Source organism: Condylura cristata, unplaced genomic scaffold, assembly GCF_000260355.1.
Source record: "Condylura cristata isolate star-nosed mole 26May11 unplaced genomic scaffold, ConCri1.0 scaffold00004, whole genome shotgun sequence".
NCBI classification, from domain to species: domain Eukaryota; kingdom Metazoa; phylum Chordata; class Mammalia; order Eulipotyphla; family Talpidae; genus Condylura; species Condylura cristata.
In genome coordinates, this window is record NW_004567105.1 from 19,818,716 (window position 1) to 19,833,617 (window position 14,902).

Genomic DNA, 14,902 nt, shown 5'->3' on the forward strand with positions numbered 1-14,902 from the left:
GCTTTAGCAAAACTAAGCAGTATTAGCGCTAGAATAGATGACATTGTAAAGCAAATTAGAGGGCTTTAATTTAGTGAACAAGCTAATATCTACATTGGTAGCATTGTAGTCTTACAAATTTTAATCAACAGTAATCCTCATTTTGTTCAGTGTAATATGTTGTTAGCTTGCTGATATTAATCAAAAGTAATCATCTAGTTCTTTTTAATACCTAATAACTATGACAGATTTCTAGCTGTATGCACATGGACTTTGATGTAATTTTAAGATGGCACGGGTGAACATTAGCTTGTAAAAGAAATCTCACCTATCTGAAAATATCTTCAGGTCTCTGACATTTGGTCATGCTATTTATTTTTTCCTTAGCATATCTGTTGCTTCTTTGACTTCTCTGGCAAGCCCCACATTGTCCTTCAAAATCCAGCCAGAGTCACATTTTCTTGGCACTACCTTCTTGCCACAAATACTCCTCTTTAAGTTTAATTGATGAATTGCTTCCTCCTTCATGTCCCCAAAGTATTTAGCACGGGATATGGCTGATATTTATTTACCTGCCTGGGTTTGAGGGCAACTTCATCACTTTTGTTTCTCTGGTCACTGGTACGTGTCCCTGTCCCACAATATGTGCTCAATAAATAGCACTTGAATTGGAAGCATTAGGCTATTTTTGGGGGGTCACAGATTCATCCCATAAATGTTTATTAAGAATTTTTTTTAAGAAGCAAAACTATGTGTTATATACTATTAAGGATACTGGGGGAAAAAAGCCAAGATACTCAATTTCTTAATTACATAAAAACAGTGTTTTTAATAAGCAAAATTTTGTGTTATAAAGATACTGGGGAAAAAACGAAGATGCTCATTTTCATAAAATGCGGTATTTTTAAAAAGTCATGAATATAAGTAGCTGTAACACATAGCCCAAAGTGCCATTTTAAAGCCTGTCTATGCATGTGTGTGAACATGTGTTTGCCATCATTTTCTGCTTGGGTTCAGAAATGTCATCTTAGTTACTAAGGACATATTTCTCCTAATGATTAAAATACCATGAGTGATTCCCTTGATGTCTCCCAAATTAGGGTTAAATTCTGTTCTAGGTGTAAAATTCTCTCCCCTCTCTTTGCCTTGGTTGTTCCGCTGTCAGAGATGGTTGGATTACAGCATGGTTAGGGCTATGCAGCTACTTGCCAGACAATCCACATTTAGAGCAGAGAAAGTTTCTTCTGGTGCCTTAAGCTACAAATTTTATGCATTCCCTAGTTTTCAGAAAACACCCTAAGTGATAAATCCTTTACATGTTACCACAAGTTCATTCCTAATTGCCATTAGGAAATCGACTGAAAGCTTTTGGCCAAAATTAACAATAATGTCATTGAAATGAAAAACCCAAGTGGCATTTTAACTGAGACTTAAAGAAAAAAATTTTTTTTCATCAGTATAATGTGAGTGTGTGACATTTGGTTTAATGGCAACCCAGTGAAATGGAAAAAAAAAAATCAGGGATAAGTTGTGAATATTTTAATGATCACCAGAAATTCTTCTGTTTTTGTTTAGACTTGGATTATCACTTGCATTTATCTTCAATTGCTCCTATTTAATCTTCTCGCCAAAACGAAAGGGATCTGCGAGAATCGTGTGACTGATGATGTGAAAGACATTAAAAAATTGGTAAGTCAGGAAAACTTTAGTTGCTGGGGCTCCTTCTAGTGCCTTTTTACAAAAATGTTATTTATTTTTTTGTAGAAGAACTGGGGTGCAGGCCAGAGATGTGGCGGTTGGGGAGGGGGTGGAAAGATTCACCAGAGACAAAGCTGGAAGCAGAACAGGCAGATCTACTGAAAGACACTGCTGAGGGCCAGCAGGAGAGGTCTGCCATGTGGGTCAGCTCCTTGGCTGGGGATGGAACTTGTACTGCAGTGGCCATGGATAGCATCATAGTGCTGAGACTTAATCCCTTGTGCAGGAGGCCCCTGATGTGCATTTAACCTACACTTACTGTGTACAAGAGGTTTCACAGGTATGGTAATGCTGTATTGTGTGCTTTCATATTGAGCAGAGGGCAGAAAACATTTTTGTAAGTTCTTGGCTCAAAATACTCTGTTGATAACTGTTATTTTAGTTTTGACTAGAGAACAATTGATGGGAGATTAGAGAAGACATGAATATTGCACCTGGAGTTAAGAAAGAAAAATGTATTTGTTGAGATCCTAGTGTTGAGTAGGAGGGGCTGTATTCATCTTCTCTGTTCTTGTTTTATATTTCCTAATTTGTTTTATTTTGGGCGTACAGCCAGACTTTAAAACAGAATTTCAATATGATGGTCAGAAACTTGTTAGCTTAGTAGTCTCAATACAAAATTAAGAGGGCACACTTGCACACATGCCCACTCAAACACACAAATATGCATCCAGTTATGTAGAACTACATCTGAGGATGTAATAGCATGATTTAATTGAGGGGCTCACGTCTAAAGCAATGCATTTACCTGTGACAAGCGAGTTCGTCACAGGGATAGGAGTGACTGGGGAGATAATTTAAAAAAAAAACATAGCTCATGATCTTTTCCCTGAGTTTCTTACTAACTTAAGAGCCAATAAATCACACTAAAACGATAATGTGTTTATATCATAAATTTTAGATCAGTAGAAGGTCAGCACTGAATGTTTGTCAGATGAATGAAGAAATGATGTGTTCCATAATGGTGAGCATTTGTAAATTCCTATGGTGCCCATTAAAGTAAGAGTATCTGTACCCAACTCTAAGAAATTTATTCAGTAGGTCTTAGGAAGAACAGAAGTAGGTGTCTATACTTTTGAAGGTTTCAGAACTACTCTAGATAGACTATTCTGTCAGTTTTAGAAACCAGAGTGTCTTGACCCTAATTTAACGTTAATTCTAATTATGACTAGATTTTTCATGTGGTTGTAGACTTATAAAGGTGTCAGGTTAATGTGAGCGTTGGAAATAGGGTTAACTTAAGTCACAGCTGGGACTCACAACAGCCTCTCCTGGGGCTGCTGGTATACCACAGAGCTGCGAAGGAGCAGGAGGGTATCTGCAGTGGTCATGTGTTGTAAATTTCAAGTCATTTGGGCAGTGTAGCAAAGTTGAAAGGTCATGATGAATCTAACCATGGGCCACACATATCTGAGAGTAACATGGTATTTAAGAAAAAATGCTTATAGGCATTGTTACTTTTCAAGTGTTTTAGGAATACTATTTAATGAACATACTACTTCTCTGAAATGTCAAATATTTCAAGTGGTACAGTAGATTTTCTAAGGGTCTTCCTGGATCTTCCAATTTTGTCTTTAACCATCTGCTTATTTTCACTATTAGTGATCAGTTAATGCAATGTAAACTGGCAAGAAGCATTCATAAGATGAGAAAGAATTTCCTGGAAAGGGATAGTAATATTGACACTAAAATAAAATATTTCACCCCAAGGGTAAATGTGAAATCGTTAAAAGTTTTTTTCCTCCCTTCCAGCTACTGACTTGGGAAAAAGTTTATATTTCAAGAGTTGAGCAAATAGAAGTAGTGTGTTTTCTTTAGGTATTAAAAATAATTTAATAAAAAGGAAGACTCAGAAGATCACTTTTTATTCAATAAGGCGGCGCTATGTGTGTGTACACACACACACACACACACACACACATATAATCTCAGCCTGTGTTTCATTGGTAGCAAATAGAAAATATATAGCAAATATAAAATAATTCCTGATATCAGATTGTTTATAATCTAGACAGGAGATCAGCCATATCTATACATAATTAACACATCACTAATAGCATCTAAATTGATGCTGTTTTAAAGTTTTTGTGATATAACACGAGACCAGACCTGTGTTAACATTGAAGAGGCAGGATTTTTAGAATCTGGTAAACCTGTATTTAAATCCTGACTCTTACACCTTGGGTAAGTGTGTGCATTTCTGAGTCTCATTTACTGCTTTCCAATTTGTGGAATAGTTAAGTAAGGTTCATATATAATTTTTTTTAACCATAGTTATTATCACATAAACTCTTCAGGCCTCCACTTCCTCATCTGCATATTGACTGTCCTACTAAGCTTTGTGAATGATTATAAGAAATAAATAAGTGATTGAATAGTCCCAGGGACACAGTAAATGCCTGCTATATAGTAGCTATTAGTAGTTATAGTGACGATATTTGGACACCATATGTTTCCATCTTTAGCCTAAAACTGATTTCACTAACTCAAACAACATGAGTGACCATTGAATGCAGTGAATACAGATAATGAAACTTTCTCAGGAACTGTGAGGCAAGTATCTTGACCTACGTCAGCAATAGTAGGTTGTTTAACTACCAGCTGTGCTATGACCAAACTCTGTGACCTTGGACAAATAAATCCCTGAACCATTCTGGGATGCCATGACTGGTTTTTAAAACGAGGAACAAAGATGTGTGATCAATAGTTCTTAATCTAAGAACCCTAAACTTCAAACCCTTGCAAGAGAAACTCCCAATTGTGTCCATGTGTGCTTTATATGCATTTCTGAGAAGAGGGAGAACACATCTGCTTCCTAGAAAAGGCTGATAGTCCCCCTCCCAAAACAACAAAAAAAAGAGGTTAAGAACTACTAAATTAGATAACTACAGAGGTCCTCTTTAACTCCATAATGACACTTTTTCAAGGTACACCTTTTGAAATAATTTTGGAAATTATTGAAAATAATGCCACAAATGTAAGCTGCAAGGAATCTGCTTTGTAGACAGAATCCTGGTGTACCTTCTATTTGAGGGAAAGAAAGTTGGTTAGCCAGTCTGGTGTACCTCATGCCCACAAAATTTTCCTCAAGTGTCATTCCTTGCAGTCTTATCCAAGTCAGCCTTTCCATTAGGTGTCAACCCACACAGTGCCCAAGAACCCTAAGTTTATTTGCTTAGGGTGATTCTCAGTCACTGGAGCACATGATATATGGCTGTGCTGAATTTTTTTTTTTTTTTTAATTTCTTCTCGGACACTTTGTCCTGCCCTACCATCCCCATGGTTTTCATTTGAAATCCTTCTGGCATGTTTACTCAGCATAATGGTTCATCTATTTACAGAACATTTGCTTTGTTTCTAAAAAAAATGTTGCAAGACTTGTTTTAAATGGCAAACTCAGACCTACCTAAAGAAAGGGTCAAGTGTCTGGGAAGAGGAAGAATCAAACTTTAAGACTATGTACCTGGAGCACAGTGAGGCTGCAGCTTTGAATGGCTGTGTTAATGGCAGGAGTACAAATATTGAAATAGTTCAAATTGTTTACCCCTCTTCTTCCTACTGTCTTTTCATTCGTGATCATTTTTCTTTGGGGGAGAGGGATGGAATTAAATGTGACTTAAGTTTTTTGAAAAATTATTTTATCTTTTTCATGGCTATTATGTAATTACAGGGCATATTGCCTCCCTGCCCCATTATGTAATGATGACGTTACTGTCTTTCCAAGATTAGTAGGCAATGGAACTGAATTAAATTCAGGAATTGTATATTTTCCTTGGTCTGCTGGTAGTATTTTAAGTAGGTTTATTAATACTTGACTTTGGAATTCAATGTAATGAGAGGTTATAAAAATAGACAAATGTCTATACTTGAATAATTTTGATACATTTTTACTTTAGAACTGGTTTTGCTTCTTCAAATGCAGTGTTCTTCAACTGACTTACCTCTGCTTTGAAATGGAAAGATTGGAATCTCTGTATCTGATACCTAAGCTCATCTCCTCTCTAAACCCTAGAAGAACAGTGGTTCAATAGGTGGATTGTCTTTTGCATTTATTTTTTATTAGTTTGCAATATTTAGCACTTAACTTCTGCTCCTGTGGAAATTTTGTCTGCTTCAAGCTAACGTCAGGGCTTTTAATATTTAAAGAAAGGACAGAATTATAGTCAAGTAATATTCATAAAAACTGATAAGTATGTATTCTGAACTTCTTAATAGCTGTAGAACCAAGCATGTCAGTCTTACCTTGAAGAAAAGGTAATCGTCCTTGGTGGGATCAAGCCCTTAGATAATTTATCTCCTGTTCCTTGACTTTTTAAAGCACTGATTGATGTGGAGTTAATGTCCAGACACCATGGAGTTAATGTCCAGACACCTATAATTCTTAATCTGGAAGTAATTTTTTACCCCTATTTTATTGGTTAGGAAACTGAAGTCTAATGATAGTAGGTAAACTACCCCCTCATCTGGAAATGGGGCAAGATGTCCCTGGAGCACAAGAGCGCAGGTCATAGTTTATGAGTTCATATTTTAAGATGTGCATGCAACTGCAGTTTACAAATTATCATTATAACCTCTTGAGTTTTATTTCCTCAATAGTAGTCAAATGGTCTTAGGGTTAGGACATGCTTACTGTAGAAGTTCATTGGCATCATCATCAGGTGTAACTATAAAATAGACAAAATATTTTAAATCTCTTCTGTTTGAGACAGAGGTCATCTAACTTTAGTTAGGTAGTCTCCACTGACAAGAGTGGCCCAGAAAAGACTTGTGACAAGATCATCATAATTTTTTTAATCACTAATGAGTTATTAAGAATTCTAGAGGGAATTGACCTTTAGTTAAATTTTTAGTTGCTATTGACAGGAAATAACTTGTAAGGTGGGGGGAAAAAGAACTTTTCCTGTGTTTTTTCTGAGAACTGAACAACGAACATCACACTTTGCACTTGTATGCCCATGAACTGTGATATTTAACTAGAAACTTAGAGTTCATATTTCCCCCCTACAACAGTGAGTCTTAAACTTCTTGGGTCTGATAACATTCTGAACCCTGTGGACTTACCCCAGAAAGGTGCACAATGTGCAGCATTTTATGCACGGTGTCAGAGAGTTTACTGCAGTTTTTAAAACCTTGAGGTAAAGTAACAGTGGTTTACAACACTATAATTATAGGGTTCAGAGATACAGGCTCACACCTCTTCAGCCACATGTCACTATACCACACCCACCAGCAAGGCAGGTACCTAGGATTTGGGAGATGACAATGGAGATAAGTTATGTCTCACCAAGGCTGTCCAGGCAGCCACCGATTCTAGGAGATTGCAGTGGCATTTCAATCTTGAGACCCGCAGGTTTTACGTCAGTGGTCTAGCAAAGAGACGTCAGTGTTCTGAGTTCTTTTTCTTCCAGTCCAAATTCCTGCAGCTTGTGGTTTGCAGCCGGGGTCTGTTTGGCTTGCAGAGACTTCTTGGCTGAGTTTTCCAGCATTTCCGCCTGCTGGTTCCCTTAAGAGATTTTTTCTTTCCAGTGTCACTGAGTATGGTCAGTCCTTAAGAGATCCAAAAGTGATAGCAAATGGACCCTGTCATCAAGTGACTGGTGTCTTATTGTTTCCAGTTTAGCACATTTTATGATCTGATGTAGTATTGACATCCTTGGATTCCAAACCATAGAGCTCATTGGAATCATTTGGCCTTTGGTAAAATTTTCCATTAATTAGGTTCTATTCCATTTTTTAACCCTGAATATGTTTTACTAAAATTGATTTGTTTTCAAATGCTTGTCACCTTGGTTACTTGTCCATTTAACCCTACCAACAGGATACATCTTTGGAATACAAACCATGGTCCAGCCTTTTCAGCTTCCACTCTCTGTGTAAATATTTAACACACATTCAGCAGTTTGCTAGTGGTCTTCTAAAATGCCCCTGCTTCTGTTCCCTCTTAGCGCTAATCCATCCTTCCAGCTAACCTTCCCGAATTTACCATGATGTTCCCCAGCTTAAACAGACTTAGGGTAGCACCACGGCTTTCAAGAGATATTTCAGGAAGACTGAATGTTTAGTAGTTATCTAGAGCACGGTCTTCATTTTACAGAGAAGCAACAGGAGCCCTATAGAAATGATGTGATGCAGCTGAGGCGGAAGTGATCGCTGTAGGGTTCTGATGTAGGACTGGTCCCACTGACTGTGACCGCCTCCACTGGGCCACTATCACCCTCTGACATGGCTTTCCCATCATTTCTTCTTACCTACAAGACCTAGATTTATCTGTCCCTGGTCTCTGAAACACACCCTGTGCTTTCCCAAGTTGGTTTCACTTATGATCTCAGCTGCAGCTGATTAAGTAACTCGCCTAAGATCTTTGAGTTAATTGTCCAGGCCTGGACCCAACCCAAGCAATCTGTTCCCAAACATGTGCTGTGAACTCCTACATGGAACGTAACTTCCCCTCACTAATCACTTCTAAGTGCCCGGCCAAAAACTTCTAGTCTGTCACTTTCCATAGTGATCAGTGTACAGCAAAAAAGCCAAATTCATCACAAGGTAACCTGTGTGTTCTGAATCCTGCTGAATATGCTGTAAATGCTTAGAAAGTCGTAACTCATCAAACCATAACAACCTACAACTTGACTTCCTAACTTCTCTTCCAAATGAAACTGGAAAGGAACCAGTACAAGATAGGAAAGTAATAAAGAGGAGACCGCTCTTATAACTGCCGAGACCAGCACCCACAGCCAGGGTTTGCATCTTCACCAGGATACCTGAGGCCTCAAGTAGCTGGTTGACTTCTCTGGACCTCCATGTCTTTATCTGAACAATAGACTGTATATTCATCTGTGTAAATAGAAATACATATATGTGTGCATATATGTGTAAAATAACATAAGTTGCGGTACAGTGTCTCTGAAAAGCTTGTAAGTTACAAAATACTTTTCAAAAATAGCTCTTTAAATAGCTTTTGATAGGTTTAAAAGGCTAAGTCTCAGTACATCTTCTTAATGCTGTACATTAGTTAATGTTTAATGTACAATAACTTTATACACCCTCCAGGGGATAAGTTATAAAGATTTTAGTTTGTTGGTTTCTTTGAGTTTTTTACTGAGGTAACATCAGGTGTCCAGCGTAATGATTTGATGTATAACTATATTGTAAAATGATTACAATAAATCTAGGGTAACCAGTGAAGTCTAGTGACTATGAATTTAAATGCAGAGTTGGCTGCCATATCCCTTCTATTTTTTCTGCTCTCTATCCAACTCCTTGATTTTCTGAGTAATTTGGTTAGTGACTGATAATGCAAATTGTGATAATGCAAATTGTGTTTGGGAAGGGGTCAAGCAGCTCATGTTCAGAACGCCTGCCCTTTCTTGCCCTGTTTCTCCACCTGCAATGGTTTTAATTTACATAGTTTGTTTCTAACAAACTAGACTGTTGCTGCTCCATCCTAGATGCCAGATTTTATTCCTACAATGGTATCACTGCAGTCTTTGCCTCTAGGGCTTCCATAAAATAACCAGGTCATCTGTTTTTCAAAGATGGAGATAACCATCCAAAAGATAATTGCAGGAGAGTGGTAGGAAGGCTGACAAAAAGAAAGTGTAAAAAAGGAAGAACATGACCTTTAAGTTAAAATTTTTAAATGTTGCCTTCTGTGGCAGCACACGTTACCAATTTTCAATTGGTGGGGAGGTTTCTTCTTTATTGGGGGTGGCATGGGGGATGGTGGTGAGCCTCACATATGGGGAACCCTTCAGGACAAGTAGGAGGCATAGGAAACTCTGACATCAGAAACATGTGTTCTCAGTGCAGACTTCACACCTACTAGCTGTGTGACATTAGTCATGCTATTTGACCTCTTGGAACCTTGGTTGTGATCATGTAACACTAGTGCTTAGTGAGCACAGTTCCTGGCACATAGTAAACATTCAGCAAATGTTTAAACTCAAGCGGAGATGACTGTGAGGTCACAGCACTGGAGTAGAATGACAGTGAGCATGATGGGATCAGTTCTGACCCTGCTCCCCTTTGACTACACAGCCCTTGGTCTCACCAAATTATCCTCACATTCTAGAAGCTATAACAAGGCTAAGAAGAAACATGTGGATTGTGTTAAGGACATTCGGCAGAGTTGACATGGTCTAGCAAACATACACAGACCCCAGCTTACGAGGGGTAACGGCCAAGTTTTTAAGAGAAGTTAAAAAAAAATAAGCCTGCAAACAGGAAGCTACATTTTCATAGTGCACATTTTTTTAGGCTCCGTGGGCTAAGTTGGTTGTGGGCTGTTATTCAGCTGGAAACATTGTCAATGCTGAGGGTGGGCTACACCGGAAAGAAGTGCCTGGGAATCTGTAACCCACCAGGATCTATGCCTTGGAAGCTAGTGAAGCATCTGGGTCATTTATGATGTGTTTGACACATTCGCTTACCTCACTCTTTAAATGACTGAAATGGGTACTTTTATTTCCCTTTAACAGATGAGGAGGAGATCAAAGTACAGAATTGAAATTTGCTCCAATTTAGAAATTTGTTCAAGTGAAAGACTGATAGAAATGTTTCAAGGCTTTTTATTTTTTTTTTTGAACTGTCCTGAAAAGAATATAGCTTAACTTTTCAAGGAACTTAAATGATCAGTGCTACCTAGCTAAGTGGATTAAGTTATATTACAGAAATAAGTCTTTAGCACTTGCACCTGAGAAGTAGTGGTGGTCTTTCTAGATCTCACTGACATTTATTCTAGGATCAATAGAGTATAGCAGGTCTTAACCTTCAGCAATCATTGGAATCATCTGGAAGACTTCTTTAAGCAGTAGGTCAGTTGTAGCCCAAGGAATGCACTTCTAACAGGGGCTTCCTGCAGAAGCCCACAAGGTATTTTGGCAACTGCTGACAAGAAAATTGTTTTGTATTCCTAATTATATGGTGGGATAAGTAGGAAAATAGTCCTGAAAGTGAAGTCCAAAACCTTAGGTGGGAATGGAAATTTAGGTGGTGTTTCCAGAACTGAGTAGTTTATACTTAACCACCTGGAACTGAATTTGTGGTCCAAATATATGTATTATCACTTTAATTTTTGAGACTGCTTTTGATTACAAGAGAATCAAGACTGAAAAATCACTGTATAGAAATATTGAGATTCAGTGATGACTTAAACAAAAGAAAAGTTTCGTGGACATGTATGGATTTTCTCATAATCATTTTCCTTTCATTTTTTGGTCTCTGTAGGTGGCAAATCTTCCAAAGGACTACATGATATCCCTCAAATATGTCCCCGGGATGGAGGTGTTGGTATGTAGCTGTCCATTTCTGAGTTTCATTTTAGTAACTTGAAAGCTTGGGACCATTTGTACTTGGGATAGGAAATGATCTCCTATTTAGGGAGTTGTTTATTTAGCAGTATTTGAGGAAGGTAGATGTCTTTGGAATTTGACTTGAATGGAAGTATTTTTTCCTCATCCAAATACTAAACTTAAGTATTTGAAGCTGGTGAGTATTTCAGAACACGTGTCTTAGAAATGCCCTCCCCAAGAAAATGAGATCATCCTTAGAACCAGCAATAAACATCTTTTAGCCCCTTCCAAAAAATACTTGAATAAAATTATATAAATTGTTTTTCATATGTGAAAAGGTAATGTCTCTTTCCTATATAATTTGTGAAATGTTTTACTACTAAGTTTATTAGCAATTCTATAGACTCTTAAAACCTTGCAGTAGAAATACTGAGTTGTGAGTTGAATTGGTAAGGCCTTTCCTTTCACTACAAACTCTGCTTTTGAACATACTGGTTTTATTTTGCCTGTTCACATATTTTATGTCGATGCTACTGTATTTTACATAGCACGTTGCCACTTTTTCATAGGCCATGGACATGTGCTATAGCATGTCCATCATTTTACCTACTTACTGTATTGTTTTCCTTGAAACCATTGGGGATTACTCTGCAGGTCGCATGTTTCTGTAGTTTACCAAATGCTCATTACACATCCACCTTATACAAATTGTTTAGGCTTTGAGAAATGTCTGTGGATAAATCAATCAAAATTATTTCCAATTTGAGTTTGCAAAGCACATAGCTCAGTACTTGTGCTTCAGCGTTTCAAAGACTACCAAAGGTGTCATTTCAAGAGAATTTCAAAGACATATTTCTTTTCATTAGTGAAGGAAGCACGTTAGCATGAACTCCCTAAAGGTCCTTAAAACAAACTCCTTGGAAAAAACAAACTCCTTGGAATGTGTATCTTTATGTTGAACCAGTTATCATCAAGCCAAGATCAATGTCCTATTGAATTAAGGGGCAAGAAATAGGAGTGTAAATTTATAAGCGGAATGTTAATTAATCTGATCATCTGCTCAATTAGCAATTATTTGTTTAGAAAAACTTTTGGAGCCAGCACTTTGTCAGACATTTTAAGAAAAAACACACCAATTAGCCATACATTCAAAAACTTCAATAACCAGGGGAATATGCTGGCTATTCTATAACAGTCCTTGAGTGATTAGCAATACCCTGTGAAAAGGCAGGTTAACTCTGATTCCTACTTTACAAATGACACTGTGTAGTGTACAACCCAAAGTATTTTGCCCAAGATTCTACTAGGAAGTGAGAGTATCTAACTACAATGGCAAGGAAAGCTTTCTAGTCTTCTATGGGAAAGCATCTAAGTAATAAAAGTCCTATCCTGATTGTAGAAGCTTTTAGGCCTGGGATTGCCAAAATTTAATCAAAGAAATCATGCTGCTCTTTGAAACACAAGTGCTAAACTTAAAATAACAGAAAGGTCACTTTGTGCTTGTAGAATCAGATTTTGCTCTGTCATAGGTTTTAGTATTACAGTGATAGCAAGGGCCACCCTTTGAAAACTATGACTGATGCATGGCCATATTTTTTTCATTGTTTCTGTAATTGAGAAAAGTCCACTATTATTTGATCTTGGCACCCAGTCCTGGCACAACTGGAGAAATTCTGTTCTTGGCTACCACACTTGGCAGAAAAACAAGTCAGTGCACAGGGCTTTGGGCAGAAACGGGGGTCGAGTGCTTTTGTTTTACCTTCATTTTGAACTGGTAGCTTCTGCCAAAACCTGAGGAATTTCCCAGGGGAGCAGCTCCTGATTATTTGTCAGTGGTCAGAGCCCCAGCTGCCTCATCTTTTGTCTTTAAACAACAGAGGGTGGAATGGGAGCCAGTGTGGGTACCAGAAGATTCTCTGGGGCCAAAGCCATAAAATTGTCCCTATGGCACTGGGCAGAAGAAAGTTCTCAAAGAGAACACACACTTTATTTTTATTTTATTGCTTTGTTTTAAACAGCAGCTAAGTACTCCTGAAAAGTGGAGGCTTCTTTTCTAAGGGAAGTCTTCCAGAACTACCTTGCAGATCCCTTCTCACAAATAGCAGGGTGTGGTAGACCAGTTAGTATTTGAATTGAAGAGTAATTACCCGTTCCATTCTAAACTCACTGAAACTGTAATATTGCCAGACAGTTAAGATTTCTTCTGACCTTAAAAAATACCTAAATGTTTCTGATCCTTTCCATTACTGGTAATATTACTGTAAAAGTACATTGAGTTGTTTTGTGCTACATATTGATAGTTACTCTGATATCTATAAAATATGAACCATGAGTTACTTGTGTTTGAGTAAAAAATTCTTCATCAGTGTTTAATCAAAATAAGCTATTGATATATATAAATTTTAGCTTTTTACTTGGAAGTAATTGCAAATACAGTGAAGTTGTAGGAATATTTGAAGAATACCTGCATACATTTTAGTTCAGATTAACACTGATTTTTAATACTCTTGCTTCATTTGTTTGACTAAGTACTTGCTTTCTGTGAATGCTTGTGTGTTAGAATTTTTCTGAACCTAGTAGGTTGTATAAATCATGGCTGTTTACCCCTAAATACTTGAGTATTTCCTCAGTAAAGGATTTTTCTCTTACATGACCTCTGTGTCATTGCCAGCCCCTATAAATTTAGCAATATCTAAATACTTAAATCTACTGGGTTGATGGCAACTATTGAAAAAAATTTTTTTGGCCTTTTCCCCTCAACTTAGGATCTCTATTTGCATTTTGATATCATGAGTTGTAGGTAGAGTAAGTGGCTAATCCCAGATGTCTCTAATATTTATAACATCATATAAACCGTGACTAACCCCTACTGTGAGTGCATTACCTTACAGGGCAAAAGGGACTGACAGGAGTCAGTAAATTAAGGGTTTTGATAATGTAAGAGAGGAGACTTTTAGAATCAGTGGTTTTATTACAGAGCAACCTGGCTGCTTAAATCTACTCTAAGTTCCCAGCAATCCTCCCTTCAGTGGTAATGGCATTATGGGATTTGTAGTCCTGTGTGTCCTGAACCTCTTTGGTCTGGGGTGGAGGTGAGGTCCAGAAAACAAAATGTGGAGTTTGTTCGGTACATTCTTTCCCCCCAACAATTACAAGATGTTAGATTACTGGCTTTGAAGATGGAGGGAAGGGGTTACAAAGTAAGGCGTGCAGGCAGTCATTGAAAGCTTGAAAAGGAACTGCTAGAAGAAACAACAGTATACAGGGACAGCTTGATTTCTGCCTATTAATACCTACCTATTTTGGATTTCTGACACCAAGCACTGTAAAATGATAAACCTGCTCTTTTAAATCCACTAAGTTTCTGAAAGGCTGAGTTCCTCAACCTTTATTTGCCTTTATGACATTGACAATTTTTAATAATTCAGCGCACTTCCCTTTAAGAAAAAGTTTCTCTTTGGAACATTTGATTGGTGTTTTCTTGATTACACTCAAAACATGCATTCCAAGCTAGAATGCTACATCCTGAAGTCACATCACCCCTTCCCTGAGGAGAGGGGCAGTGTCCATGCTCCCCTCATGGTACATCTGTGTGCGCCCTTGGTTAAGCAGTGCAGCTGCTTTTGCCCATTAATTCATTAGCAGCTCACTAGGAATCTCTGGGGGCAAACTTTAAAGACCATTTTAATACCTCTCACCCAAATTCCTCCAGTTGATTCCTTGTTGATTCATGATAACCATTCTGTGCTGTCATGTTTGTTTTTGATTGAGCAGTTTTGCTCCACAGGGAGGAGGCAGTGCTACTCCAGGCCCCCTTTCCCAGCATCATCCGTCCCTGAATATGTGGGAGCGCCCTCTGGGCTAGTCCACCACCT

General features: G+C 37.9%; 1 protein-coding gene across 1 annotated transcript in view; it reads left to right on the forward strand.

Moving 5' to 3' along the window:
• Positions 1–14,902, forward strand: part of KITLG (KIT ligand) — a 77,879-nt gene that overhangs the window by 36,461 nt on the left and 26,516 nt on the right. The window contains exons 2-3 of the mRNA XM_004675833.2: positions 1,555–1,668; positions 10,963–11,025. Coding sequence (XP_004675890.1) covers positions 1,555–1,668; positions 10,963–11,025 — 177 coding nt within the window. The remainder of the gene's footprint in view (positions 1–1,554; positions 1,669–10,962; positions 11,026–14,902) is intronic.